Here is a 26,481-nt window from a genome sequence, read left to right on the forward strand (position 1 = left end):
TAAATACATATCCACCGTTGTGCTGGTTTCTTCATGTTTAATTGGTGAATGAACCACATTACATTACAAAATTACATCACACCAAAACGCAAAGAAGCAATAATACTCCTACTTCTACTCATGATAGCAATAATCAGATAGCAGGTAAGTTTTTCTTTGTTTGTTGAAACTGAAAATAACTGATCTTTAGGTTGCGCAAGAAATGAAAAAAATATGTGACACTGGTCTTTTAAAGCCCACTTACAGTACGTATGGTATCATTAAATCGCACCCCCAAAGCCATATAAGAAGGGTTATTGATTTTATAATTACTAAATGTTAATTATTTTAATACATTTAACAACATGATACCTATAGTGCACAAATCAGCGCTCTTTGGAGAAAAGAAGTAAACTTTAATTTGGTGTTAATTGATTTTTTTTTTTCCCCCATATTTGAGAACTGCCATTTTTTCTTTCGATAAATATTCTAGCACTGCCTGCAGTTGCCGACAGAAAGCATCACTTGGCCTGCAAGCTACGCTTCAACCTAACTATCTTTTCCTGCCGTTCATGGGAAAACCCCCTCAGAGTGGGACGTGGTAATAGACACAGCAAAAAGCCAATCAGCACTTGAGAAAAAAGTGATTGACCAATGTGTGTCTGAGAATGCTATTACGTCACACGTTAACTGTGGCGAGGTCGTCTTCTGTAAATAATAAAACGCACAGATGCAGCGGTACACCGTATTATATCACGTATTTATTTATTTTGGATTGCTTCATCTAAATGCTACTAGTTCACTTTAGAAGATGGCAGTCCTCTGTCAGCCTGTTCACTGCTAACCAGCTCGGAAGACTAAGTTTAGCGTGACACTAAGTTGGTAAAAAAGCTAGCATTCGCTAGCATTGCCATCTAGCTAATCAGAGGTTATTACGGGAGGAATATATTTTGTCTTTAGAAGCAGCTGTCAAACTGGGATGGGCTTATGAAATGACAGTCATCCATAGCCTCTAGTTGACCCGACGTGTATCAAAGGTAAGCTGCTCATCTCGCTGGCATTGAACATAAATGACTATTCGGTACATTTTAGCCACTTGCCTCTCATAAAGGGCCTTTGACTGACAGCTTTAGCTGTGACTCTCAGCTGCTCTCTCTCAGTTGTCATCGAAAAATTGCCTTTGAAACGAGTCATAATATTGATTTGTGGTTAGCCGAAATCCAAAGCTAAATAAATGTCGTGTTCAGCAAGTGCGAGCACATGTCATGTCGAAATAACTTTCAGTTGTCTATTTATGTCTTTTCTTAACCATACACGGCGTTCGCTATAATAATATAGCTTTAGTATCGTGTTTTATGTTTGATTTTTTTAAAAGAAGTCTTATCAATTCTTAGGAAACAACAACGTTTTTTTAAATAAGTTAATATTGCAATTTGCAACTGCTGTCATCACTGCAACAAATGACGGATGTGGAAGCATTGTGAGCTCATGACTGTGTTACATCTGAAGTGCGATCAGGGGAAATCCTGCCCCGAGTGTCATAATAAGTCAACTGTCTGCTCACTGTCTGTTTTTAGTACTCGGAACTGAGTATTTACCCACGAGGTTTTGTTAAAAATTGGGATGCTGCACAAGGATGACAACCAACCCATTGAGAGCTGTGAGATTTACTTTAGAAAACCACAAAAAGCAAACTGGTCAGTGGACTAAGGGCCTGTAATAAGCTAATTAAGACCTTTTGTTTGACCATATTGAATACATTTTTTATACAGTTTAATTATACTGACACATACTAAGTCTATTGTGTAACTAAATGTAATTTTTTACCAATAGTGCTCCTTAGCCAGCCATTTATTTTACATTTGTTTAAAACATGTTTTAAACATGCTAGACATTTTTTATCAGTTTATTTTTATTTGTGTGTAGAAGGGAAATGTGTGAGTGTTACATAGAAATATTTTATGTGTTGTGAGTAGCGTTGCTACAATATTAAAATCTCGCCTTGTACATTCCATGTTTTGCATTTAGTTTTGTTACACCTGTTGTGGTATTCAGTCGCTTTGTTTGCCATGCTGCTAAGTGTTACAGCCATTCAAACAAAAGCTACACATTAACGAGACAGATATAACATGTTCCTTGTGTTTCTTTGTAGTTTTACAAAGTTTCCTTTACTCAATTATTTATTGACTATTTCAGGACAGTCTTTAGAGTGATTTTTGTTACATTACAGTAACTTTGCAGGTGTATTTTCTGTTTTGCTTCAGACCACCGGTCAAGCTTGCCTTGGCGCTGGACCTCCTGCCTACCATGCAGGCATGAGCTCTACCCTGTGGAGCCAGGAGAAGCCCAGCGGGGGCTTCAGGGAGGACTGGCGCTTCTACATGGTTGTGAAGGAGTGTACTGTGGAGAAGCCGCCCCAGAAGACCCTAAGGATCCCCCGTGGGAGTCTTGGCCAGGCCTGCCAAGAGCGCAACAGCCTCGGGCGAACGCTGCCCCCGTGTAAGGGCAAGAAAAGTCTCCGCATTCTGGACCAGACCAACGTGGTGCTGAGCCTAGATGAGCGGGACGTCCTTGAGCTGGACGAGAAGCTGGCTGAGCTGCTGTTCCCCATTACAAACTGTGAGGAACGATATGCCCTGCTCTGCGACAAGTCCCGGCTACAGCGCGTCCGTGACATTGACTGTGGTTCCAAGGTGCGCGTCCAGCTGCGCTCAGGAGATGAACCGCTGCCCGGTGTGGTCCGGTTCAAAGGCTCGCTGCTTCCCGACAGAGCCCTGTCTGGAATCTGGTTTGGAGTAGAACTGCTGGTGAGAACTCATGAATACTTACTTTGGGTTTTCTCGGGTTTTTGCATGAGATCCCCACTAGAATAATGAATTTAGATATTGCCAACACTGTTGAAATTGCTCGGTTTAAATCATTCAAATGTGAGGTTTAAAATTGGGAGGATTTAAACACATTTAGTTGTTTAAAGAAAACAATGAATACGATGTGCAGATGTGGAACCAATAGTAGAATTAGCTACAAAGCAGATTGTGACTCTACTACTCTACACTATGCTTTTTTTCTTTGGAGCGTAAATGTCTTCATTCACATTCACACACAGAAATCTGTTTCTTTTACAGCCTTTGACTGCATGTACTTTGTCTCAGTTTTGCGCATTTATTGATACTAAATAAAATTTTCACCAAATTTTTGAGACCTGTTTTGGTGACTAGTTAAAGCTGTTAGTGCAGAGCTCAAAGCAGTGCAGCAGTGGTCAAATGAAAAGCTGACTGTTCACATCCGTGCTGCTTTTGTAAAGAGAAGCTGTTTTCACACAAAAACATTGAAGATATTCAAGGAGAATATGTGGACAGTGTGATGCGGTCCTTTTCCACACATGCTGTTCACACAAGTATATCACAGTGGGAGGCTTTCTGCTGGAGATGTGCTCTTCTGACTGGAATTGGAGGGAGTGCAGGGAACAGGTGTCCAGAGCGTGCAGGAGGCAGCGTGTGATGGATGAATTCCACTGTGGAAATCACTTTGTTTTCTTAAAGGCTCCTTATTGCGTTTATATGAATACTGCATTTGTCTGTATCCACAACAGTGGGGAGCAGCATTCAGTGTCAGCAGAATGGACAAACTCCCCCCAACACACACATGCTCACTCGCACAACAGCTGCAAATAATCCAAAATAATTGCTGACACATTTATACGTTGTCTCCCGATGTTGCAGAGATTTTATTACAGGGCTGAGGGGAAAATCTCTGCTAAGAGTCCGAAGTGAGAGTTGTGGGCATTTTCCTTCTCACGTGCCGCCACTCCGGAACTTTTCAAGACCTCGTTGTGTTTGTGAAAGCAGCTAGAGTGCCACATTTTGTCACTTTGTGTATTGTGTGTGTCTTGGAATGAATGAATGAATGAAATGCTTATTAGACCTTCGAACTTGGATTTGTTTTGGTTATTTTCCACAGATGTGAAGTTAGCTTGGCCAATTAAAGCTATTTCCAAAGACAGAGATGGACTTCAAACAGTACTTTCCTTTAATGAAAGCTAAACAAAGCTGCAGTGTTTTAACTGACGTGAATAATGAGCAGATAATGACAACATTTTAATTCTGTTCCTATAATCTCAACACTGAATCAGAGTTCTTGATTTTATGCCATTCGTTCTGGGCTGTATGTACAGCACAGTAAGTAAGAAAATACAAAGGGTGGCTTATTGCAGCACAATGCTGTTTTTATTCTACCAAGTCCAGCTGTAGTCTTCTTGAGTGGGCTGATGGAGCTAAAGTATTCAAACTGTAGCTCAGTATAAATGCCATGCTGTATGTGTGGATGCTAAATGTTAGTTAGATTCAGAGCCTGCATGTTAGAAAAGGCACACAATATCTTTTAGAACAACAGCTTGTGACAGCATCCAGTGTGTGTATTTGAATGTATTTATAAAAGCAGTAAGTCGAGTCATATTTTTGCTGCAGTAATCGATCAGATTATCTCACAGCTCCAAGATCTTGACTTCCCTTCCCTGAAGAATGCTGAGCAAGCAGCCTCCCTACCTGCCCTCCTTATAATGACAATAAAGTTGCACATCTCTCTCGCCCCTGTTCTGCCTCACTCTCAAACTGCTTTTCATTTCTTCTTCTTGCTCCTGTCCCAGGAGGAGGGTCGGGGCCAAGGCTTCACGGAGGGCTCCTACCAGGGACGCCAGCTCTTCCGCTGTGAGGATGAATGTGGCGTGTTTGTGGCCCTGGACAAGCTTGAACTCTGGGAGGACGACGATGGCGAGCTGGAGGTGGATCGCGGCAGACCGCCTGAAGATGATCAGGACTTTCCTCCACTCGAGATCAACTCTAGGGTCGTGGTTCAGACTAGAGAGGGACCTGAGAGAGGCACCATCATTTTTTGCGACCTGCTACCAGGAAATGAGAGCCTTGGCTACTATGTAGGAGTTGACATGGTAAGTTAGGCTCCTGTTAAAAAGGTCACTGAACCCACTACTGTTCATCTAGATGGAAGCAGGAACAAGTCATAAATCATTTATGAGCTTTGGGCTTTTTTCAAGCTGCTGATTTGATTAAATAATTATTGGTCAGCTTGAAACATTTCTAATTAACAAGCACCTCTAAGTCTGAGGCCACAGTCCTCAGTCTAAAAACTTTAGATTTCCATTTCAGGCTGGGAGTAAGCTGTAGCCTCAAGTGGAGGAGTTGAAGCATCACAGGGTTTCTTTCTTGAGTGACGGTAGAAGAGAGTGGGAGACTGACAGGTGGATTGGGGCATCGTCTACAGTGATTCAGGTGTTGTACAGGTCAGTCATGGGAAGAGAGAGCAGTACAAGAGCGTTGTAAAGCTGTCAAGTTCATTGTTGATCTATTATTTCAACACTCACTCATGTTCATGAGCTGTGAGTAGTGACCCAAAGAATGACATTACAAATAAAAGTGGCAGAAACTGGGGATAGGATGAGTAACTTTGACATCCAGGAGGTTCTCAGAGTTGAGTCACTACTTTTCCTCATCGAAAGGAGCCTGTTGAGATACCTCCCAAATATGTTCAATGTGCCTTTCTGACATCTTCCATCAGAGATGGAACACCTCTGAGTCCCTCCAGAAATGTGCAACATGCGGCCGGAAAGAGAGGTCTGAGGATCTCTGCTCAAGTTGTTCCCCTCCATGATCCGGCCTGGATAAGCAGCAGAAAATGGATAGATAGATAGATGGGTGGATATTTTTTGCAGTGCTCCCTTATCGTACCGTCCAGGGCTTCACTATGTATTGAAAATTTATCATCATCACAGTGTCAACATGTACAATATCAGTCTTACAAAAGACTACTTATACTACAACAAATGGTGGCTACAGCCCTTTTTTTACACTAGATATTTTGATTTGAAAAAATAAGATTAACACAAGTGTGTTAATGCGGGCCGCATTCCACTTCAAGAAACTTCTGCTTCTTGTTCTAAAACTAACACAACTGGACAGTGTCCAGAGAGTCGGGTAAGGACATCTTTTTATTTAGAGCACATTGATGATTGGGGATGAGGCTACTATCTTATCTGTAAGAGGACTGTTGTTATACTGATATCAATACTACATGCATTTAGATGTATCCACAATATTGACAAAAGCATAGAAATCAACACACAGTCAAGCTGGAAAGAGTGTTGCAGCGAGCGCTTGTCAGCACGGACACTCACTTGATTTCCGTTCTCTGGACAGTTACCTACTCTATTCACACTCTGGCACACACACATTAATTATTCTGTCATTTCACTTGGGAGCTGGCACGGTCAGCTGTGCTCAGACGCTGCTGTTACTGATTCAGACCTATATTTTGTTAGAGCAGAGCGACAGTCTGGAAAGGCTTTGGGGTAAACTGGTAATAAATAAGTTTTATAATGAACGATTTTCGTTATCAGATTTCCTGGGTCAGATTTTCTGTCATGACTTGCCTGGATTTTTGTTTTTGTTTTCATTAAACATTCTGTTGTAAGTTAAAGGAATGCGTCTTGTTGCCTTGGATTGCAGTAGTTGGGTCTCTATGGCTACTGTTGTCAGGCGGCAGTGGTATTGTAGTCATAGTGAAATTAAAACGCATAACTGAGGCATTTGACTGCTGATCGTTAGCAGCAGCACCAACAGCAGCCTCAGCAGTAGCCCACTCAGTGCATCTGAGCCTCCCACACAAAGGCAAGGCAGTCACGCGGGAAGTGAGGTAAAGACTTAGTGCTGTATGACCCAACGGAATGGCAAGGGGCCAGCAGGCAGCTGAGGAGAGCCCACTGCTCTGCCTCACTATGCGTCCAGCCTCGCCCTGCCTTCTCTAGTTGTGGCATTGGCCTGAAGCTTATCTTAGATTGTCCCTCTGGAGCAGCATCCTGGATTCCAAGCTGAGAAGGAAGAATAGTAGGATTGTGTTTGGAGATGAAGTGGAGCTTTTATGGGGGAGGACCTGAGTTGGAAGATCTCTTATTTAGCTGGTGAAGATGAGATAAACATTTTGGATTATCAGTTGCACAGAGGATCACGCTTCAGCATCTTTAAGTTAAGCAGCAAGACAATTGTTGTTGTTAAAGATCAGAAAGATACGATTGGAAGCAGCACTTTGGACACCAACACAAGTGCGTCGGCATTACAGTGATGAGAAGTGCCTGAGAGGGTTACAAGATTGTCATGTGTCCAACTCTTTTAGGACAATCCTATTGGAGACTGGGACGGTGTGTTTGACGGGAAGCTACTGTGTGATTTTGCCAGTTTGGAGCACACTCGACTCGTCCCCATCTGTGACGTAATGCCAGGTGAGTCATCCCTTCTTTATCCCTGTTTTTTTTACACCACATCGTTCAAACTTTTCAGTTTCTGAAAACATTCCGCTGTTCCGCCCTCGGACCAGCACTGAGCTCTTTCTGAGCAGTCTGAGTTTGTGTTTTGCTTGCAGCGGGGAACAGAGAGCCTTTTGTGGTGATCGCTGACTTGTTTTTGAAAGTCAAGTGAGATACTCTGGCTCTTTGTTCTGCACAGTGGCATATTGATTTGTTTATGTGTGCTGCTGCCACCTCCATGACTCTTCAGGCCTGCATTCAGGAAATAGTGAGCATGGACATAGTTAGTTTAGTGAATTTGTCAACTCTCTTTAAAACTCTTCTGTAGCTTTTTTCTTGATGGGCTGAGTACAGTTTATCCCAAAACAAAATGTTTGTTGCATTTGTTTCTATATGATACTTACCACTGAAAATTGCCCTTTGTTGCAATCTTCTTTTGCAAATTGAAAAACAAGAGAATTATGCTTTCTTATTTTGAGTAAATGCAATAACTTTAGTGTGAAGTTTTAGCCGAGGTGAAAGTTTCATACTTTAAACGAATGATTTCTACAGCTAACTAAGGCAACTGAGAGTCTTGAGACTTCTTGTTAAATGTGTTTAGTGAACTGCACTGAGAAACTGATAACCCTTAAGGAAAATGATGGAAGATTAACCTTCAACCTTAAACCTGTGCAGACAGTGGTTTTGTGCCTCTAATGTGAATCTATTTCTGGGCAGAATATTCCATGCAGGACCAAAGGGTGCAAAAGCACAGTTTTGCCCCCAGAGGCACCAACAGCGACAAGTCGTCCTCTGGCCAAAGCAAACCAAAGAGCAAAGGTACTGCACTGTTGTTATGGTGCTAAGCTAACTGACAGATCAAAGGCTTTGTGTGATTATGATTGCTAAAGGAACATCCCATCAAAATTGCCTGGTTGTGGCTGTTAATATGATTCTCCTGAAGAATTTTACTTTTCACAATTTCTACAGATCTTTACGCATATCTGTCCTTTACAGAAAACTCCTGAAATGAAACCTGTGACAATTTAGGCAGACAAAGTGAGGAGTAACAACCCACACACCACTTTTGATGGGATGTCATGTTAACGCAGAGGAAGAGAGGGTTTAATTGCCTTCTTTTTACATAAAGTATGACTGATTCTTGTATCAGCGGCTTTGATTTGATGTGAATGCAATCTTTGCTTGCTGTGACCTTTCTTGTAAATGTTCTTAAATCTTTTTTTCCCCTTTTGTTCCCTGTTAAAGCCTAATATAGGACACACACTTTACGTACATTAAGCTTATCTCTGTGTTTTTTTTTTTTGTTTTTTTTTCCTGTTTCTTTTTCCTATGTACTTGTGTTACTTGCAGGATTAAGTCATCAGTGTGGCAGTAGAAGCAAGTCTGAATTTTACTATACTTTAAATGGCAGCTCTCTTGATCCCCCTGCTCAGCCCAAATCCAAAAGCACATGGTACATTGATGAAGGTAAAACTGGTACTCATGGGATGTCAACCATCTTACCGGCAAGCTCCTGTTCACAACAAGCTAGCTTTGATTGATTCCTCCTGGGCTTATTCTATCCCACAAGACATATTCATTCTGGTACGGTGCCTTTTTTTAAATGAAAGTGTCCTCAAATGAGTAACACCATACACAGTTGTGTCAATCATTTGGAAAAGATGGAAACTTCTCTCTCTGAACCACGAAACATGTGGCGCTTACCTATTGTTTTGCCTTTTTAATCAAGTGAGAATTTTTGTCAAGCCTGAAGGTTTCTCATAAAAGTGAAATGTAAACGATGAGTTAATGTTATAGAAAGAATGTTCTCCAGACTAAATTTTTATGAATGCTTTTATCAACTGCTTAGAATTAGATTTAATTAGGAGACACACCATGTCATTATCTTAATATTGTTTCATATTAAATATGCGAGTAGTTTATTTCATGACAAATTTTATTATAGATTCACAGTCATTATTCAGAGTCAAGAAGTCATTAATGTGTAATAATTATTTGGTGATTGATCTTCGTTTTACCCTTTAGGCAGCGATTAATGGAGTCAGCTGTCTTCACAATGCTGGTTAAAAAACATCAACAACATGACACTTGGTATCCTTGAGCAAAAGTAGTAATCTGTAGGTTACAAAGAAGCTGTATTTTAGATTCATTACAATGTTTCCAAGAAAGAAGCAAAGCTCATTAATCTGGTTTATAATTATTATAAGAACTCACTCCCTTTAGTGAGATTACAACAACAAATGTAAAGCTGGGCATCCTAAACGCCAACTGTAGATAATCAGTTCAGTTCAAAAGATACAAGTGGAGTGTTTGTGCGATTAGACTTTCAACATTTGTAATACCGAATAAGAAACCTGAGGGGGTGGCACGTTGACACGATCTCTGAGGTGGTGACACGTTTGTAGAATGGGAACCGGGTTTTCTCTGTGAGATAGATGACTAAAATACTTCAGAAAAAAAGTACCAGAGTGGGTTTGTCTTACAGTCAAAAAATATATCTGAAATCACAAGAAGAGCAGGGCAAAAAGAGCTTGTTTGCTTCTATCTGATTTAGCTAAGCTAGTGCAAAAATTGGAGTTCCCTGCAAAATCTATTCAATTTCTCACTTGATTTCATACAGCGAGGACAATGTGAGGTACGGCAAACTTTAAGTTTGTACCTGCAGTGAAATTTTGAGAGTAGAAGCCCAGCCAGTGGTTTGTTACAGAAGCTTGCTATAACAACCTTTCCACTCGTCTTGTCCTTCATCACCATCTAAGTGTTATATTCTTGCTGCACAGAGTTATGGGTTGTTGTTAAAAGCTTTTAATAATGCTCAGATTTGCAAATCAATCCCTCGCTGTCTTTATTTTTTGCTGCAGGTTCAGTCATTAGACTCAGATTTTCATAAAAGACAGTTTGCATGCCAGAGCATTAGTAAAAGTTTCCGTTGCTGATGTCAGCATTGACGGATTCATTCAGCACATTGTCACATTGTTTGTGCTTGGGTAAAATTGGTGTACGGGTGCACGTTGGAATTTTTTTTGTTCTTGTTTATTGAAATCCTTCTGCTCATGTCATCATCAGCTTTTGCCAGTTGTGAGGCAACGGTGTTTTAGCCAGTGACTGACATTTTTATCACAAATGTGACGTGCAAGCTCTGAAATTTGGATTGAATAAACCTGTAGGTGTACAGTGCAGATGACTGGTATGATCTGCCACAGCAGAACAGAAAAGACTGCACAAGTGATTCATGTTATCTCTTTCTCACTGTAATCTAGTCAGAAATGCTGACATTCTGGTTTCACAACTGCTTACTCATCCTGTGATATTATAACTGTTGTCCTCTTCCTCGTGGTCTCTTTTAACATTTGATGCAGTTCTGGTGCCTTCATTATGTCATGAAGTCAGCAGAATGCAACATTTTTATATATATTCTTTTGGGTTTTTTTTGTGTTATGTTACTGTGTCAAATCAGTTCAGTCAGCTCTAGTTATCCCGTATCATTCTTTTTGAATGTTAGAGTTCAGAGTAAAAAACGGATACGAGTCAGCTTTTAAATATAAACTGATAACGTTTAATTCCAAGTAGTACAAAATGAAACATGATGAAAGAATTCCAAATTTATTACAGCTCATTTTTTAAGTAGTTGTGTGTAATGTACCCAAGGTGCTTATTCAGGTGAAATCTGTTGGCATCAGCAGTTAAACTGTTCAGGCTTAATACTTGATTTAACTGATGTTCTTCGTTTAATTTCGGTTTGTAATTTCACACGGCGTTTTAACTGCAAGGAGAAGCAGAAACATACTATTAGAGAATCATTGCACTGACTTCTCACTTCTGTGACAGGTGGCCTGTAAAGTTCCCGTTTTCAGCTTGTACGTTGTTCATTCTAAGATTTGCATGAGATGGTATTTTTAGATGGGTACAAGAGTTAAAATTCTATTGAAATCATAATAATCTTCAGTTATAGCTTCAAGAAATAGTTTGTAGTCAAGGAATTATTTGAAAATGTGTTGTTAACTGACAGGTTTCACACAAACAAGTACAAGCAGGATGTCAATTCAAACACATATTGATGTTTATTTCAGATCATCAGATGGTGAAAAGAGTCTGTACAACATCCCAGCTGAGGGCATTTTCACATTTTAGCAAATACAGAGAATTGCTCCCTGATGAATGCACACTTTTTCCACACAACAATCACTCAGAGGCATATATGTGGTTTGTTTTGACCCACGGTACACTTTACAGCATAGCCTGTAGCAGTATCATCTGCTTTCATGATCTTTTAAGATTGACACATTTTACTATTTTCCAAACATCTGAAAATAGAGGAAGTTTGGTTTTAATTTGGTCAAAACAGATGAAACATTAAAATATCCCATTTAGTTTTCAGATCTCGTTTTGACACTCGCAGCTGAGCTCTGGTGAATCCTACTCCTGTCAGGCAAAACAACAGTAAGGTTCGATGTTCGACTCCAATGCTGTGACTCCCTAAAACGGCTACATTCTCTTGGCTTTGCAGTGTCTTTTGAGGTCCAAAAAGTCCTGCTTTTTAACTTTAGTACTGATTCAACAGGTTCTAAAGGGTCTGGATTGATAGACAATACTCCTCATGGCCTGTAAAAATATTTATTCATTTATCAACAAGTGTGACTTCCATGGCAGATTTTCAAACACTCAAAGTCCTGAAGAAACATGGCATTTTTAGACTAAATTAGAGTTTCTACAAAGCAACCGCTGTCATTCACCAAAACAAGACAGAGGCTGAAATGGACCCGGTACTATCTATATTGGAGGGAAATTTTGAGATCTCATGCTCAAAGCATTGTATTTATGCTCAGAAAACTCTTCAAAACTGATGAAAGCATGCATCTTCAGTACGTAACCACACCATGAGGAAAAAGGACAAAATAGTGATGGTTTGGGTGTGTTTCGCTGCAGGCAGACTTGGTGAACTAAAAGCAACATGGATAGCTCACCGTCTTGCATTGTCACGCGATATTCTGTGCAACAATTGCCTTGAACACACCTCTAGGCTGTGCAAAAACTGCTTGGAGAAGAAAGAGAATAATGCTGCGTCATCATCAGTCATATTATGTCCACCTAAGTCACCCAACCTGGGACCAAAGGTGTAAAACCTTTAGAAATATGGAACAGAAATAAAATGCCAGGATGCTTAGTTTGTAGAGCTGTGAGCCTATTTTGCAGAAGCAAAGATCTCAGGTCAGTAACATTGACAAATTTATGTAGACTTAAGTGGTGTTTTTGCATTTTGAAATTTATTTAAACTAAAGCAGCGCTGCAAAACTAGAGCTTTTATTGGCCATGTTCATGCTTTTCAAGGGTACTGTAGTAAAGGGGCACACTACTTTTTTAAGGTCTCAGTTGCAGGCTTACATCGAAATAAAAACCAAGCCATGAGGTCACGAGCGTTGTCTGTAGACATAGATTTTAAGCAGGCTACAACAATGATTCTGCAATGTTAAAAGTGCCCAGAGGCATGGTAACATCCACTGTTAGAGAACTGAAACCAGGGATGAAGTAGCTTGGGCAGACAGAACAGACTGCTTTCAACGGAAAGGTTAGCCCAGCTTGTAGCGTAATGATTTACCAAAGGTGCTTTAACCGTATACTAAGTGAAGAATGCAAATACTTTAAAACAAAAAAAACCAAACTATTTTGTCTTTGTGAAAATACACGTTTGCTCATAAGGAAAAAAGGCTTTTCAGTGCGTGACAAGTGTGTAAAACTTGAAATGGGCTGAAAATGTCTTGCGGTTACTTTAATTTATTTTATCTTCATTGCACATTGATATAGAATAGGCTTTCTGCCTGTGTCGGCAAACATGTGTTGGCCCACAGACTGTAGTCGTCCAGGTATTGATTGTAGTGGGTAGGTGTGTCTGAAGGTGAGTGGGGGAAAAAAAAATGATCTAAATGATCTCGTGGGAAAGCACCCGAAAATGACTCAACACAATCTGAAACCATCTGCTGACCTCCAGACATTTAAGGTTCTCACATTGCAACTGACTGCTTACCAGATGAGATGAGTAAAAGAGAGTTTGTCAGTTTATTCCATACATACATCTCTGTGTTGATGAGGACGGTCTACATGCGGTGAGATATGTAACGTTTTGGTTTCTGGCTTCTCCCCTGCAGTTGGAGAGGACCCTGCCAAGTCTCTTACTGACACGCCCCCCGACTTCAACCAGTCCTCCCCACCCTCCAGAGCCCCCCCCTCTTCCTCGCTGTCCAGCGACAACAAGTTCCACTCGCTGCCCTTCAGCTTGAACCGCAAGACCGGGCCCATTGACAGTATGAGTCATGGGCCCCTCTCCCTGTCTGTCCAGTCTGTGATGGGAGAGCAGCACGAGCCCCCGTCGCCTGCTGCCCCTCCCTCGCCTCGGCCTCCGACGCCTCCTCGGGGACAGCCGGGTCTGGAAGTGGGCTCTCTGGTGGAGGTGAAGGAGAACCCTCCTCTGTGTGGTGTCATCCGCTGGGTTGGCCTGCCGCCTGGCCTGCTGGAGCCTTTGGCTGGTCTGGAGCTGGTGAGACACCACAGCGATGGGAACTTGGAGATCAGATTAAGATAGAAAGATGGAGACATCTGTTGACTGCTCTTTTTAATAGTCCCCTTCAGTTAGCTTTTGACACATATCAAATGCTTACATGCTGCTGCTGCTATTGCTGGCTTTGACAGACTGAGAATCTTAGAAATATAGGCGAAACATTCCTGAAAATGAAGTTTTGACTCTCTGTGTATTATTTATTCAATCATTCTGATAGATGAGCAGTATGGGTATTAAGTGGACACATCTGGCCATGATGATTGTCTTGCTTTCAGTGAGTAGTCATAAGAGGCAGAGAGCAGTCATGACTGTTTTGTTTTTTTTTGTTTTTTTTGTCATCACCACCTTATGCTTCCTTTATGAAACATTTTGTAACGTTACAACTGGCTTTCTTAGATCTGCATTAAGGAAGACAAACTGCGGCTTTGCAGGGGATTTTGTCTCAACACATTTTCTAAGCTCAGCTCAGTGACTTCCTGATTTCTCTCCTGGTTTGTTTGGCAACTTTACGTTGATGGCAAAAGTGGGGGAAGTCCCGTCTCCCAGCGAAAAAAAGTGAACAAGCGAATTTCCCAAAGTGTTTAATTTTTTCCGTAATGATAGTGCTGTATCAACATCTGTCTGCTATTAGTAAAAGTTGAAGGTAAAAACTACTAGCTGTTGATAGAACTGAGGCAGAAGAACACTAAAGTGGTACTTCGTAGTAATGAGATCACATGATCTCAACCTTTTCTTTCAGGAAGAAGAGTGCCCCGGTTGCACTGACGGCACCTTCAAAGGCACTCGGTACTTCACCTGTCCACCCAAAAAAGCTCTGTTTGTGAAGCTCAAGTGCTGCCGGCCTGATTCCCGCTTCCCATCCCTGCACCACTCCTCCAACCCCATAGAGCGCTGCAACTCCATTGGTGAATCAGCAGGAGGTTTATTAATGATTGATTTTGTTAGATTAACTATTGTTTCCTTTTATCCTTGAGTTTACACCTGTGATGTGTGTGTTTCTGAAGCATTTGGAGGTTACTTGAGTGAGGTAGTACACGAGAACACGCCTCCACGCACAGAGAATGATGGTCTGGATGTCATGGTGGGAAAAAAGAAAGGCATTCAGGGCCACTACAATTCCTGCTACCTGGACTCAACCCTTTTCTGGTCAGTGCTCACTCAGTCATGAATGCATCTGTGGACTCCGATCATATTCCTCCTTATTGGCCAGTGATGCTGTTTTGAATTTGGATGTCTTTGCTGTGTGTTCTGCTCTGCAGTCTTTTCTCCTTCAGTTCTGTACTGGACACTGTTCTGCTGAGGCCACGATCGAAGACTGACGTTGAGTATTACAGGGAGACCCAAGAGCTGTTGCGCACAGAGATAGTCAACCCCCTGCGCATGTAAGGCTTGGTACATGCTGCTGCAGATTTCTGACCTTATACTTTTGACTGTTTTGTTTTAGTTGGAACAGTCAAATACTTTAAGCTCATTAATTGCGAAATAGAAAGCAGGTGAAGTTTATTTATTTATGTATTAGTAGAGCTGATATCACTGAATCATACATGGCAGCTTAACTTGCTTGTGACCTCCCCTTGTCTTTGTCCCTCAGACATGGGTATGTTTGTGCCACTAAAGTGATGAAACTCAGGAGGATCCTGGAGAAAGTAGAAGCTGCCTCCGGGTTTACCTCTGAAGAAAAAGGTCCACCTTTTCCCTGTCCTCATTATTATGACTTTATGCCCACTTCCTGATGGTTTGCTCAACTCTATTCTTTTTTTTTATATCACATCCTTACTGAGAATGTGAATGTGAATGCTATAGATGATAAATTGCAATGTTGTTGAGAGTTCTAACATGACAAAATGCTGCTTTAACCTAGGAAACACATTTTTTAACACAGTTAATGGCAGCACCTTTTCATTTCTCTTTTCATTTCTCTTTTCATTTCTCTTTTCATTTGACACTTTGCCCTGCAGATCCTGAGGAGTTCCTTAATATCCTTTTCCATCACATATTGAGGGTGGATCCGTTGCTCAAGTTAAGGTGAGGGACAGCTGAGTTTTGAATGTTGTTCAGCATGTCTTAGCTCTCGTTTTCAGTTTCTCGATGGGTTGAGGTAGCAAAATTAGTCAAACAGTTTATATTACACGGTGTCATGAATATGTCCCCTTAAAGTCAAGTCGTTAGCAAACTGCAAATGTCCCTCCAAACTGCAGCCTGTCCTTTTCTAAACCTGAAATATGTAGATCTGAGCTCAGGACTGTGACACTGAAAGAAAAGTGGTTTGAATAGTTGGAATTTTTTTTTTGTCATATTATGAAAATTAGTGTTCCAGTTTTATTTAAAAACTTTGCATTTAAAATGAGCAGGGTTATCCAGGGTTATCCAACAGACTCGCACATCTGTAAAGCCATCACAGATAAGGTTAAGAAGGCTAACATTTTAAGCATCAAGTGTTTATAAATTTGAGGGTTTTATTTCCAATTTAAAATCATTAGTCAGTTATTTAGAAGTCTTGAAAGTTTTAACCTGAAGTCACCACAGAGGCGCTACAGCAAGTGTCACCCTTAGCACCAGTTGGAAGTTTTTCACTGTATAGTTTTTTTCAGATTAAAACTTGTACTATACTTTTAAACTGTCTCATGAACTTTCTCTGAGGAGCTGAGGGATGTGGGATTTCCATGGTGTTGAAAGCCAAAAGATGCTGCAGACAAAGGGTTTCTCCCTCGTTTTGGGGATTGCGCAGCTCTGAATATTTTTCCACTTCAACAACTAGTCCCTTCTTTTCCATAGATATAAGCATACATGGAGAACTGGAAGTGAGGAGGGGAAGCTGCTGTAGTGGCCGAGGCTCAACTGTAGGAAAGTCCCCAGCTTATTTAAAGAGCCACTAGCCAATAGCACAAGGATACAATATGAAAATCAGTTTCCCAAAGAATGAGAAGAGAGCAGATGTTGGTATTAACAAAGTACTTTTTACTTATCAATTCCTTGACATTAGAAGTCTTTGCTCGTTCTGTCACTCACTGAACAGACAGCAGAAGAGTACACGTAACATAATATTATAATATTGTACATTCTATAATGCACTAATACAGGATCTCTTTCTTTGTGCTTGAATTTATAAAAAAAGGTCTTGGTCTGCATCGGCACATTGTTGGCACACCAAGTAGGTGGAGTCTATACACCTTTTAAACACTATATCAGCAGGAGCACATACCAGATGCCCTGCTCAGATAAAGCGGGGCCATCAGCGTATACATCGACTTCGACATATGGCTGATGGAAACACAGCAGAGTTGTTTTGATGCAAAGCATCAGTGTAGCCTTAAATGGGTGAATGAAGTGAGTGAATCTGCTGAATATGTTTAATTCCAAGCTGTGCATTAAGCAGCGGGTGTTTGCTGGTAACTTTTTCTCTCTGGAACATTTATCTTGTCATCAGCTAATGACACAATAAGCCTTGATGGCCCTGTCAGATCGTCCCCATTTTAAGTTGACGCCTCCCTCCGTCGGTGAACGTTTTTCCCTCCATTTAAGAGATCTACACCTCCCTTGCTGCTCATCGTCACCTTTAGCTGGCTTCTGCTTTGACAATAGGAAAAAATACGGAACGCGGTCTCCCACAACAAGTAATGAATCGTTGTTTAAAAGGTTGCTACCTTTTTCACTTTAAGCAAAAAAAGTTGCTTAAAGTGTCTGGAAAAAAGTCTAAAAGTCCCTAAATATAACTGGAGACATGGTAACCAAAATTCTCCTGTGCGGGTTTATGTATTGATTCAGTGTGTGTGTGCAGTAAGGGGACAAAATGTAATGTGTGTTAGGTAGAGAGGAGCAGGGGGCTGAATCAAACCACTGCACTCTGCTTTGCATTTGTAGATTTAACTATTCTGGATAGTGTCTGATAAAAATATTTGAGTGAGCTGCTAAATATATGGGTAACCCATTGTGTGGGATACCCTGAATATACAATTCAATTCAGTCTTTTTTTTATATAGCACCAAATCACAACAAACGTCATCTCAAGGCACTTCAGTGATATAGTCCAATTCAAGCCAATTGGAGTCCTATTCATTGCAATCAACTCCAATCAAATCCAATTAATTAAATTCAAAATGAGTGAAGATGTTCTGAGAGGGAGAAGGGACATGGCATTAGTTGATGTGAACATGGGCACTACAGAAATGGGTCCTAAAAATCTGCACATTGTGTACCTGTCTTGTCTTTGACCATGAAGAAATGAAGATGTTTGTAAGCTGAAGAGGATAAATAAAGCAAGACTTTCTTATTATTTACCAGGTCAGCCGGTCAGAAAGTGCAAGACTGTTACTTCTACCAGATCTTCATGGATAAGAAGGATAAAGTTGGAGTTCCCACCATTCAGCAGCTGCTGGAATGGTCCTTCATCAACAGCGACCTGAAGTTTGCAGAGGTGAATTTTATGAAGTCAGACCTTTTTGTTTTGTACAGGTTAGCCTGATCGAACATTTTGTGGTGGTTAGCACCGTTGCCTCACACCAAGTGGGGTTCCAGGTTCGATTCCTCCGGCTGGTGTGGAATTTGCACACCCGGGTTCTCTCCGTCCAAAAATATGCACATTAGGTTCATTGGTGATTCTAAACTGACCCTTTTCATCACAAAGTGTGCATGATTGTGTGTCTCGTTTGTCTCTCTGTGGTCCTGTGATGGACTGGCGACCTGTCCATGGTGCACCCTGCCTCTCGCTCAATGACAGCTGGGATAAGCTCCAGCCCCTCCTGTGACCCTAAATGAGATATATATATATATATATGTGTGTGTGTGTGTGTATAGAAAATGGATGGATCGATGAACATTTTGTCATATTTCACATGCCAACAGTTTTCATTTCCGCTGTGCTTTGCTAATATTTCCATGCTGTTTTGTTATCTTTCTCTGTGTTTCCTGACTCCCAAGGCTCCCTCCTGCCTTATCATCCAGATGCCCCGCTTTGGCAAGGACTTTAAAATGTTCAACAAGATTTTCCCCTCCTTGGAGTTGGATATCACAGACCTTCTTGAAGATAGTGAGTTGTAGCTACTATTTATTTATTTTTTTTTTTTTTCAGTCTGTCACTGTGATGTGCCTGATCTGTGGTGGATCAAAGATGTGTGGCATTTGGTAATGAAATTCCTCTGAGCTGTCACTGGAGCTCAGCTGAGATGCAGGAGGCAATTTTTCTTGCTTTCCAACTTGGTCTTAACTTTTTAAAGAACTTCACAACAGCAGAGTTTCCAGCAGTGATAAAGGTTTGTTTTCTTATCCAGCTCCGAGGGAATGTCGTATCTGCGGAGGCCTGGCTCTCTACGAGTGCCGAGACTGTTATGAGGACGGGGATATCACGGCTGGCAAGATTAAACAGTTCTGTGAAAAGTGCAATACACAGGTAAACAATAGAGGGCATTATTGCAGCATCAGTTAATCAAAATAAATCTGTAATATCAGTGTCGGAATCATCCATTTGGTGGCGCCAAATCCAAAGAAATCACTTTCTCTCAATGAGGGAGCTCTGTGACAGAGTCTACTACAGCAGACACACTCTTGCATTCACTCACAAATCTTAAAATCATATTATCTAAAACGCTTTTATTTCCTGTTATCTCTCATTTGAATGCTTTTATCGTCTTTTTAAATGTATTATTATTATCATCAGACCGCAGTAACAAATCCTTTGTGTGATGGTGTATATTTACACCTACTCCTTTAGGTGCACCTCCACCCGAGGAGGAAATCCCATCGACACGGCAAACTGTCCGTCCCTAAAGAGCTGCAAGAAGGTACAGGGCGTCAGGGCAGTTTTCCCCGTCAGAGAATGGAGCTGTTTGCTGTGCTGTGCATCGAAACCAGTCACTACGTGGCCTTCGTCAAGTACGGGAGTGCAGATTCGGCCTGGCTCTTCTTCGACAGCATGGCTGACCGTGACGGTGGGTGTCCAAACCATATGAGATCAGGTTTCTTATCAGCTTGATCTCTGAAATGAAGTTGGAAATATCTAGCGTTGCAATGTGTGACATGAAACACAGTGGACTGGTAAACGATATTTAAATCTCTTCTTGACTTCTGAGACATAATCGGCGAACTAGAGCTATAAATAGGTAGTGTTTCTCTGACATTTGAATTACATGATTTCTTTGACATCATATTTATTAATGAAGAGAATCATTTCAGATGTATAAAAGCATACTTATGTCGCTCACATAAGTAAGTGCATTAACTCAGTCAAATAGTTTCCCAAGTACCTAGAATAGGTTAACTATTATGTATGCTTTTGAGTGTCCAAGGTGTTGTTTTTAATGACGGTGGCTGTGGTTTTCCAGGAGGGCAGAATGGTTTCAACATACCGCAGGTGTCTCCCTGTCCGGAGGTGGAAGCCTACCTGAAAATGACTCCAGAGGAGCTGCACACACTTGACCCCAAGAGCATGCAGGGCCAGGCGCGACGCCTGCTCTGCGACGCCTACATGTGCATGTACCAGAGCCCGACCATGAGCCTGTACAAGTAGAATTATCTCCCCGAACCCATCACTCTTCCACCCCTGCTCCTCAGCCTCTCCACCTCCGCCTCCCCCCAGGGCAGGTGATTCCTGGAAAGACCAAAAAGTGAGAGATAAACTAACTGAAGAGGATCTGCCTGCCAGCAGGGGCGCTGTCCAGAGTGAAATTTCTCCACCCCACCTCTCCTTAATGCCTGCCTGTTTGTTGAGGTTGGGGAGATGGAAGAGAGCGGGAGAAGCCTGTTTGCACTGTGCATTAGTTGAAGTGTTGTGTTCTTTATGTAGTCCTATGTAGCTTTCCTGTGTCTCACAGCTGAGCATCGGTGGTGGTCAATGAAACAAAGGTAGGCATTATGAGGATTCACTCCCTGCTTAGGGAGGAAGGAGATGACTGACGGGAGGGCACGCTGCGTCGCAGTGGCTGACAAAACACGGGCAGCAAAAACAAAACAAGCTTGTGGGAGGACCTTACTCACCTCATTTACCTTAAGAAAAGAGGAGTCCTGCTATTCTTAATCACTGTAAAAGATGGGAGCTTTCCATAATGCACATTAAGGAAGCAACACAGTGCGCAAACCTTATCCAACCTGTATGTGCAGTTCTAAAAACTTGTGTAAATCTCCTAGTAGCATAGATTTCTCCGGGTAGTAACATCAACAGTATAGATGTCAACCAGCTGCGCAGCCACATCAAGACCAGTCTATTCTGCTCTTTGTGAACTGGTTTGCATATTTCCTCATCATGCTGTGAAAGTGTCTTTACAGTATATGTTTTGCAGAATAAGATGTAGCCATTGTAAAAGTCTCACGTTTCTCCTTATACTCGCTCGACCGATGCTGCACTTTTTGCTCGATTCCCAAGTGGACCTATCAGGAAACATTTAGGTTTTGTTTTTTTTCCCCTCCTCCCATTTGAAGTCACAGAGAGTGCTAATTTGTCAGTTGGGAGACATCAGAGTTTTGTTACAGAATACAAATTTGCTCCTCTGCCGTAGCTGTAAAGAATGGCCTGCATTGCTAATGCAGAGTAGATGGCAGATAAATGCATGAAGGGAGACTGGTACAATGGCTTCTGTTGTAAAGCTGGTTGGTGGAGCAATCCATGCCTTCATAGGGTCAATGAGGTGAAAAACTGGAAAAGTCTGGCTGGTTTTCTTTGAGGGTGTGATGTGAAGAAATGCAGCGACTTGCTCATTGTGTTGATGAGTAAATCTAAATGATGTTTTATGTTTACAAAGCCTTTTCTCTGCCCGTCCTGGCAGATCTGATTTCTAAGAGAGATAAGTATTTACTCTCGCTGCCTTTCATGAAAGTGTAACATGCAATATTTCCAGCCTGGCACCAGATAACAAAACAATTGTGATCAAATATTATTTATTACAATGTAATCATACCACAAACTCATCTGAAATTTAAAAGGAAGTGAAACAGGGTTGATGATACTGTACGGTTTGGGTACTCCTTGTCCTCTTTCACTGTATATTTATGTTGTCTTAAAGCAACTACTGAATGTTAATAGTGACCTGTTGAGCAGTTAACAAAGGATGGGAAATGAAGAGGCACAAGGGCGGTAACCTCGGGCCATCGTATGTATGTATTTAAAGAAGAACATTTATTATAAGAATAAAACATACTCTTCAAGTCCATTATATTCCAGGTTTACGGAGAACCAAAAGCATACAGATTTATATGTGAGGTAGTTGTTGATTTTAACACATCACACAAAACTGGTCTAAATCAACAAACTAAAGACATTGGTATCTGCATTACGTATATCTATTTTTGCTAAGATTAATCACATCTTAATCGTGGAATTTAGATGTTAGTTGAAAGTAAATGTGTAAGGGCCTTTTCTAAATTACTGATCCGTTTTGCTCTGTGGTCATTTCCACTGTTGCAGGGATTCTGACTGAACTTTTTCTGCACTGCTGGGGCTTGTCACTGACTGGTGTCTCAGAACAGAGGACGGGTTTTTGTGATGTGTGTACTTTTTATTTCATTTTTTTTTTCTTTCTGTTACATCTGTACAGTGTAGACATGTGTAATGGGTGGAGAATTAATGTCAGTGATGTTCCTGTAAATGTTAACAAAAATAAAGCCCATTTTGAAGGGTACGCTGCATGGGTGCATTTAAGAGTGCTCACATCGTGGGGAAATGGTAGATCTTTGTGCTCTGAGGTGAGTGCCAAGGATTGATCTGCATGTGCTTTGGTTTTGGGTACGGGAAGGAGTGAGTGTGTCTTCAGATTCGTTTCATGCCGATTTATTTATGGAAGACTTTCTAAGTTTTCTAGATATTTTCTCAGCAAGTGTTGAAAGGCCTACAGATTCTTCTTATGATTAGTATAGAGTCCGTAATGAGGCCATAAAAATTAGATTGTAGATACAAAACACAAATGCTGAGTAACCACAAAATGAAACCACATTTTGTTTTCTAATGTAACTTAGGTTTTTTGAGGCAGGATTGTATAAAGTACTTTTAAGTAGTGGGTGTTTTACCTACAGTGGGCAGCTTAAAGGTCTGTCAGTCTGGAGAATCTGAGAGGAACGAGTCATTCCGACAGGACGCAAAGCTAAGAGCTGCTTGGAAGAGGGCCTCTGAAGAGTAAATTTTCACCACCAAAAACAATTTATGCCTCAAAATGTGTGTTGATCTGTGACACTGCGTGCCCAGTGGAGTCTTACTGCTGAGCATTACTTTTTGACAAAATGAAAAAGATGTATGTGCTCCCAGGCTTTTTGTTCATTTTCACTGTGTCATAGTTGCAATTTTAGGAATAAACCTGCGAAAATTTGATTAGCCGGTAGGATACAGAGCAACATGGACGTTATTTTGTTGACAAAAACGTGACAAAGTAAAGAACTGTCGGTTCATAATACTTCACACAGCCCCACCTAGAAAAATAAATAAAATAAGATTCTACTTGTGTGAGATGCTACAGCGGCTTGATTTCAACAACATATTATGACTAACAGTCTAACTTTACCAGATTATTATTCATCTTTGAGAATTCTTAAAATCCTTATTATACAGCGTGTGACTGCACAGTCATAAAAAAATTAATATTCAGTTTAATTAATTTTTTATTGATTTTAATTTAATTATTTTAGTCAACGTGCCTTCATCAAGATGTTCGCTGTGTTGCAGCAGGGTTCAGTATACAGTAGACTGGTCTCTCTGCATTGGGTTGTTGATGGTGAACACACCTTAAAATTGGCAAGAAATTAGCATGCAAACAGGCTTAAGTTGACTACTGAGTGTTCCTATGATGATACTTACTTTGCATGTCTCAAAGAGCAGTGGTTTGTTTAGCACAGCCCTTTAAGGTTGTCACATTTTTAATCTCTAGGTGACCTCTCCTTTAGTTAATGTGAATATATCAGGCAAGTTCAAGGAAATAATTCTGTAGGTATATTAGCATTTTTATTAGCATTTTATCATTTCTTTAATTATCATTGTGGGATTTCTCAGAGGCTTCAGGTGTGAATCCCTAAAAAAAAACCTAAAAAAACCTGCCGTGTGTTTTTCTCTGTTCATCTCTAGAGAGATCTGATTCTTAACTGATAGGATTACTATGATCAAGCCCAATTTAGGCTTTTGGATGAAGATCATCCTCTGAGTTGTAAACAAAAACAATATGATTACAGTTTGTTATGCTTATAGCCGGATGTGAAAGATTAGGTATTGTCTGTTTTGACCACTTGGCTGATTTTAGTCTTCTATCTGCCCTATATGTTTGGATTAAGTCTACATTCGGTGACCCAATTCCACAGATAATCTGACAAAATGATACCCAGGGATAAACCATCTTGTATTATACATGCATCTCCCCCATAGGAGCCCCATTCACACCTTACCTTGTTTTAGTTGTAGTCAAAGTTGAAACCAGCTCAGCATGCTGACTTGACAAGTGCCAGATAAGTATTTGTCAACAGAACAGCTGGCACACAATGCCCTCTTGTAGCTTTATGCCACAGCATATGCCAGCCACTCGTAGTGTGTGGTAATTTAGCCGAGGCTGGCTTCTACAGGAACAGATGGGCTCAAGTATTGTTATTCTCGCTCCAGCTCAGGGTCCCTGGGGGGAATCACTAAATAAAATCAAAGCAGATGGACCTCTCTGGGCTAGGCTGTGTTTATGATAAACAGCCAGTACAACCAGTGTCCATCTAACACCTTAACCCCACCCTCCTAACAAACTAACAATGAACAGGATTACTGAAGTTTGACCTCACCTGCTCTGGGCTTCACCCAAGCAACAGCCAAACCCAAACAAACAGAAGGGTTAGAGAGGTACATTATTATCATCTGTGTACTGCAGAGAGTTACAGTCATTTTAAGCACCACAGCAAGTCCTTTTTTCCCACTTGACCTTAAACTGTAAAATTCTCTCAAAACAGAAACTTATTTTGGTGCAGATTTAGAAATGTCTGGCTTCCCTGTTCTTTCTCACTAACAGAGGACTGTTTTGTTCTTTTATAACCTTGCCAAGATTTCATTGCTGTGGTTCTCACTTCCATGCTGTTGGACACAGACCTTGGTACCAGTATGGTTGTAGCAAACACCATCTCTTCAGGTAATCTGGTGTCCCCTGTTGTTATACAGTAGTACATGGGAATGCAAGAGAGTTCACACTTAGCATTGAACTCTAAATCTGCTTTCATTCCCATGGGAAAAGACAGCAAGAAACAAAGGAATCCTATCAGTGCAGAAGGAAGGTAAATGTTTAAGGCCATTCAGACAACAGGAAAGCAGTGATTTCCGGCACTAAAGATGATAAAGGGTGGATCATGAATGGTTTTAAGTCAATCAGTCCTAACTCAATATACCACTTCAGTGTTGTTTTAACTCCATCATGGTTACTGGTTTTATTTAGTGTCTTCAAAGGTCACTTTCTGATGAAGTCAAAGTAGTGTAATCAACCGAAACGTTTATTGCCAAAAGTATTAACTCTGCAGTTATTCAGTCACTTCAAGCTATCTTAAAATCTTTGCTTTAGCTCTTTTTTTTCTTTCTTCAGGCTTCAGAAGACAGTTATTTTTCTCCATTACCCAGATCGGTTTTCTTTCGGTGCACACACACCCATCCAAAATTACACCCAGACATTAAGCAGATCTATCTATTTGATTCATCAGTAGAAGGACACAAAAGCCTCTGGCTTGGGTCTCGTCAGGAAACAAAATTAGCATTTCTGGCTCTTCAAGTCAGTCTTTACAGGTTTTAATCAGCTCTAAAGTATTCCTTTTTTGAAAGTACCATCATATTTTGAATAAATTATTATTTAACTAATATTTAACTATATTGCCTTGTACACCTTCTTGGTATTGAAACAAATTACGATGGTACTTTAAAGATCTTGAACTTTCCACCAACATACTCAGGTTTTCACTTTCTGCTAAAAGTAGAGAAACAGAATCCAAATAAATAAGATAGAAATATGGAATTTGAAATTAATCAGGTATTTTAATTAAAGATAGTGTCATTTTAAGATGTTTTGGGAAGGTCATCATGTCACAAACAAATATGACTTTTGAGGACTTCAGTAAACTATTTCTGGTGCTCCATCAGCTGTAAAAATGTCTCTAAAGAGTTTGGGTTCCACCACACCATTAGGCTAATAGTGTATAAATGACTGTGATGGACTGGCGACCTGTCAAGGGTTACCCTGCCTCTCGCCAGATGACTGTTGGGATAGGCTCCAGCCCCAAGGAGAACGCTGCATTGCAGCATACAACAAGACCCTAATCAAGCTTAGAAACCTCATCTGAGAAACGTGGAGGTAGTATCATGGTTTGGCACAGTTTTGCTGTATCTGTGCGAGAGTGAATTCCATTGAATATCATTGATGGGGCTATGAGTTTTGAGTTGTAAACACTAAGCAGCAGTTACTTTTGCACAAAAGGCATCACACCATGTTCTGAAAACTATGGTGGCAATACAATACTTTTTTAAACTATACTTTTTTCCAGTCTGTCACACTGGACAATTCTCCATTAACTTATATGTTTGGTTGATATATTGTGAAAATCTGAGAAAGTTTTTTTATTTATATTTTTACACAAATTCAAAAAGCCCCGTTTCACTGCAGAAGATGTGTTCTTTCCTTATTTTCTATTCTAAACGTAGAAAATCACTTTGTTGGCA

The 26,481-nt window shown here is 40.7% G+C and overlaps 1 protein-coding gene across 2 annotated transcripts; it reads left to right on the top strand.

The window, feature by feature from the left end:
• Nucleotides 1-662: 662 nt before the first annotated feature.
• cyld (cylindromatosis (turban tumor syndrome)) lies at nucleotides 663-22,450 on the top strand. Of its 2 annotated transcripts, XM_072380180.1 has the most exons (17): nucleotides 663-1,016; nucleotides 2,244-2,786; nucleotides 4,625-4,924; nucleotides 7,162-7,267; nucleotides 8,009-8,110; nucleotides 8,642-8,758; nucleotides 13,435-13,823; nucleotides 14,584-14,749; nucleotides 14,849-14,990; nucleotides 15,104-15,226; nucleotides 15,436-15,527; nucleotides 15,803-15,869; nucleotides 18,126-18,258; nucleotides 18,762-18,870; nucleotides 19,112-19,230; nucleotides 19,552-19,768; nucleotides 20,162-22,450. In XM_072380180.1, exons 2-17 carry the CDS (start codon nucleotides 2,295-2,297, stop codon nucleotides 20,344-20,346), a joined length of 2,859 nt encoding a protein of 952 aa, XP_072236281.1. In that variant the 5' UTR covers nucleotides 663-1,016; nucleotides 2,244-2,294; the 3' UTR covers nucleotides 20,347-22,450. The 2 variants fall into 2 exon arrangements, with proteins under 2 accessions (XP_072236281.1, XP_072236282.1); XM_072380181.1 differs by lacking the exon at nucleotides 8,642-8,758.
• Nucleotides 22,451-26,481: the final 4,031 nt, after the last annotated feature.

This window comes from Leuresthes tenuis, unplaced genomic scaffold, assembly GCF_036924035.1.
Source record: "Leuresthes tenuis unplaced genomic scaffold, fLeuTen1.0.hap1 SCAF_2, whole genome shotgun sequence".
In the NCBI taxonomy this organism is placed as follows: Eukaryota; Metazoa; Chordata; class Actinopteri; order Atheriniformes; family Atherinopsidae; genus Leuresthes; species Leuresthes tenuis.

Coding starts and splice junctions, on each gene's coding strand:
- cyld (XM_072380180.1), top strand. CDS start 2,295: ATGAGCTCTACCCTGTGGAGCCAGGAGAAGCCCAGCGGGGGCTTCAGG. Junction 15,870..18,125: donor GATCCGTTGCTCAAGTTAAG/GTGAGGGACAGC, acceptor ATTATTTACCAG/GTCAGCCGGTCAGAAAGTGC. Junction 19,769..20,161: donor CAGCATGGCTGACCGTGACG/GTGGGTGTCCAA, acceptor GTGGTTTTCCAG/GAGGGCAGAATGGTTTCAAC.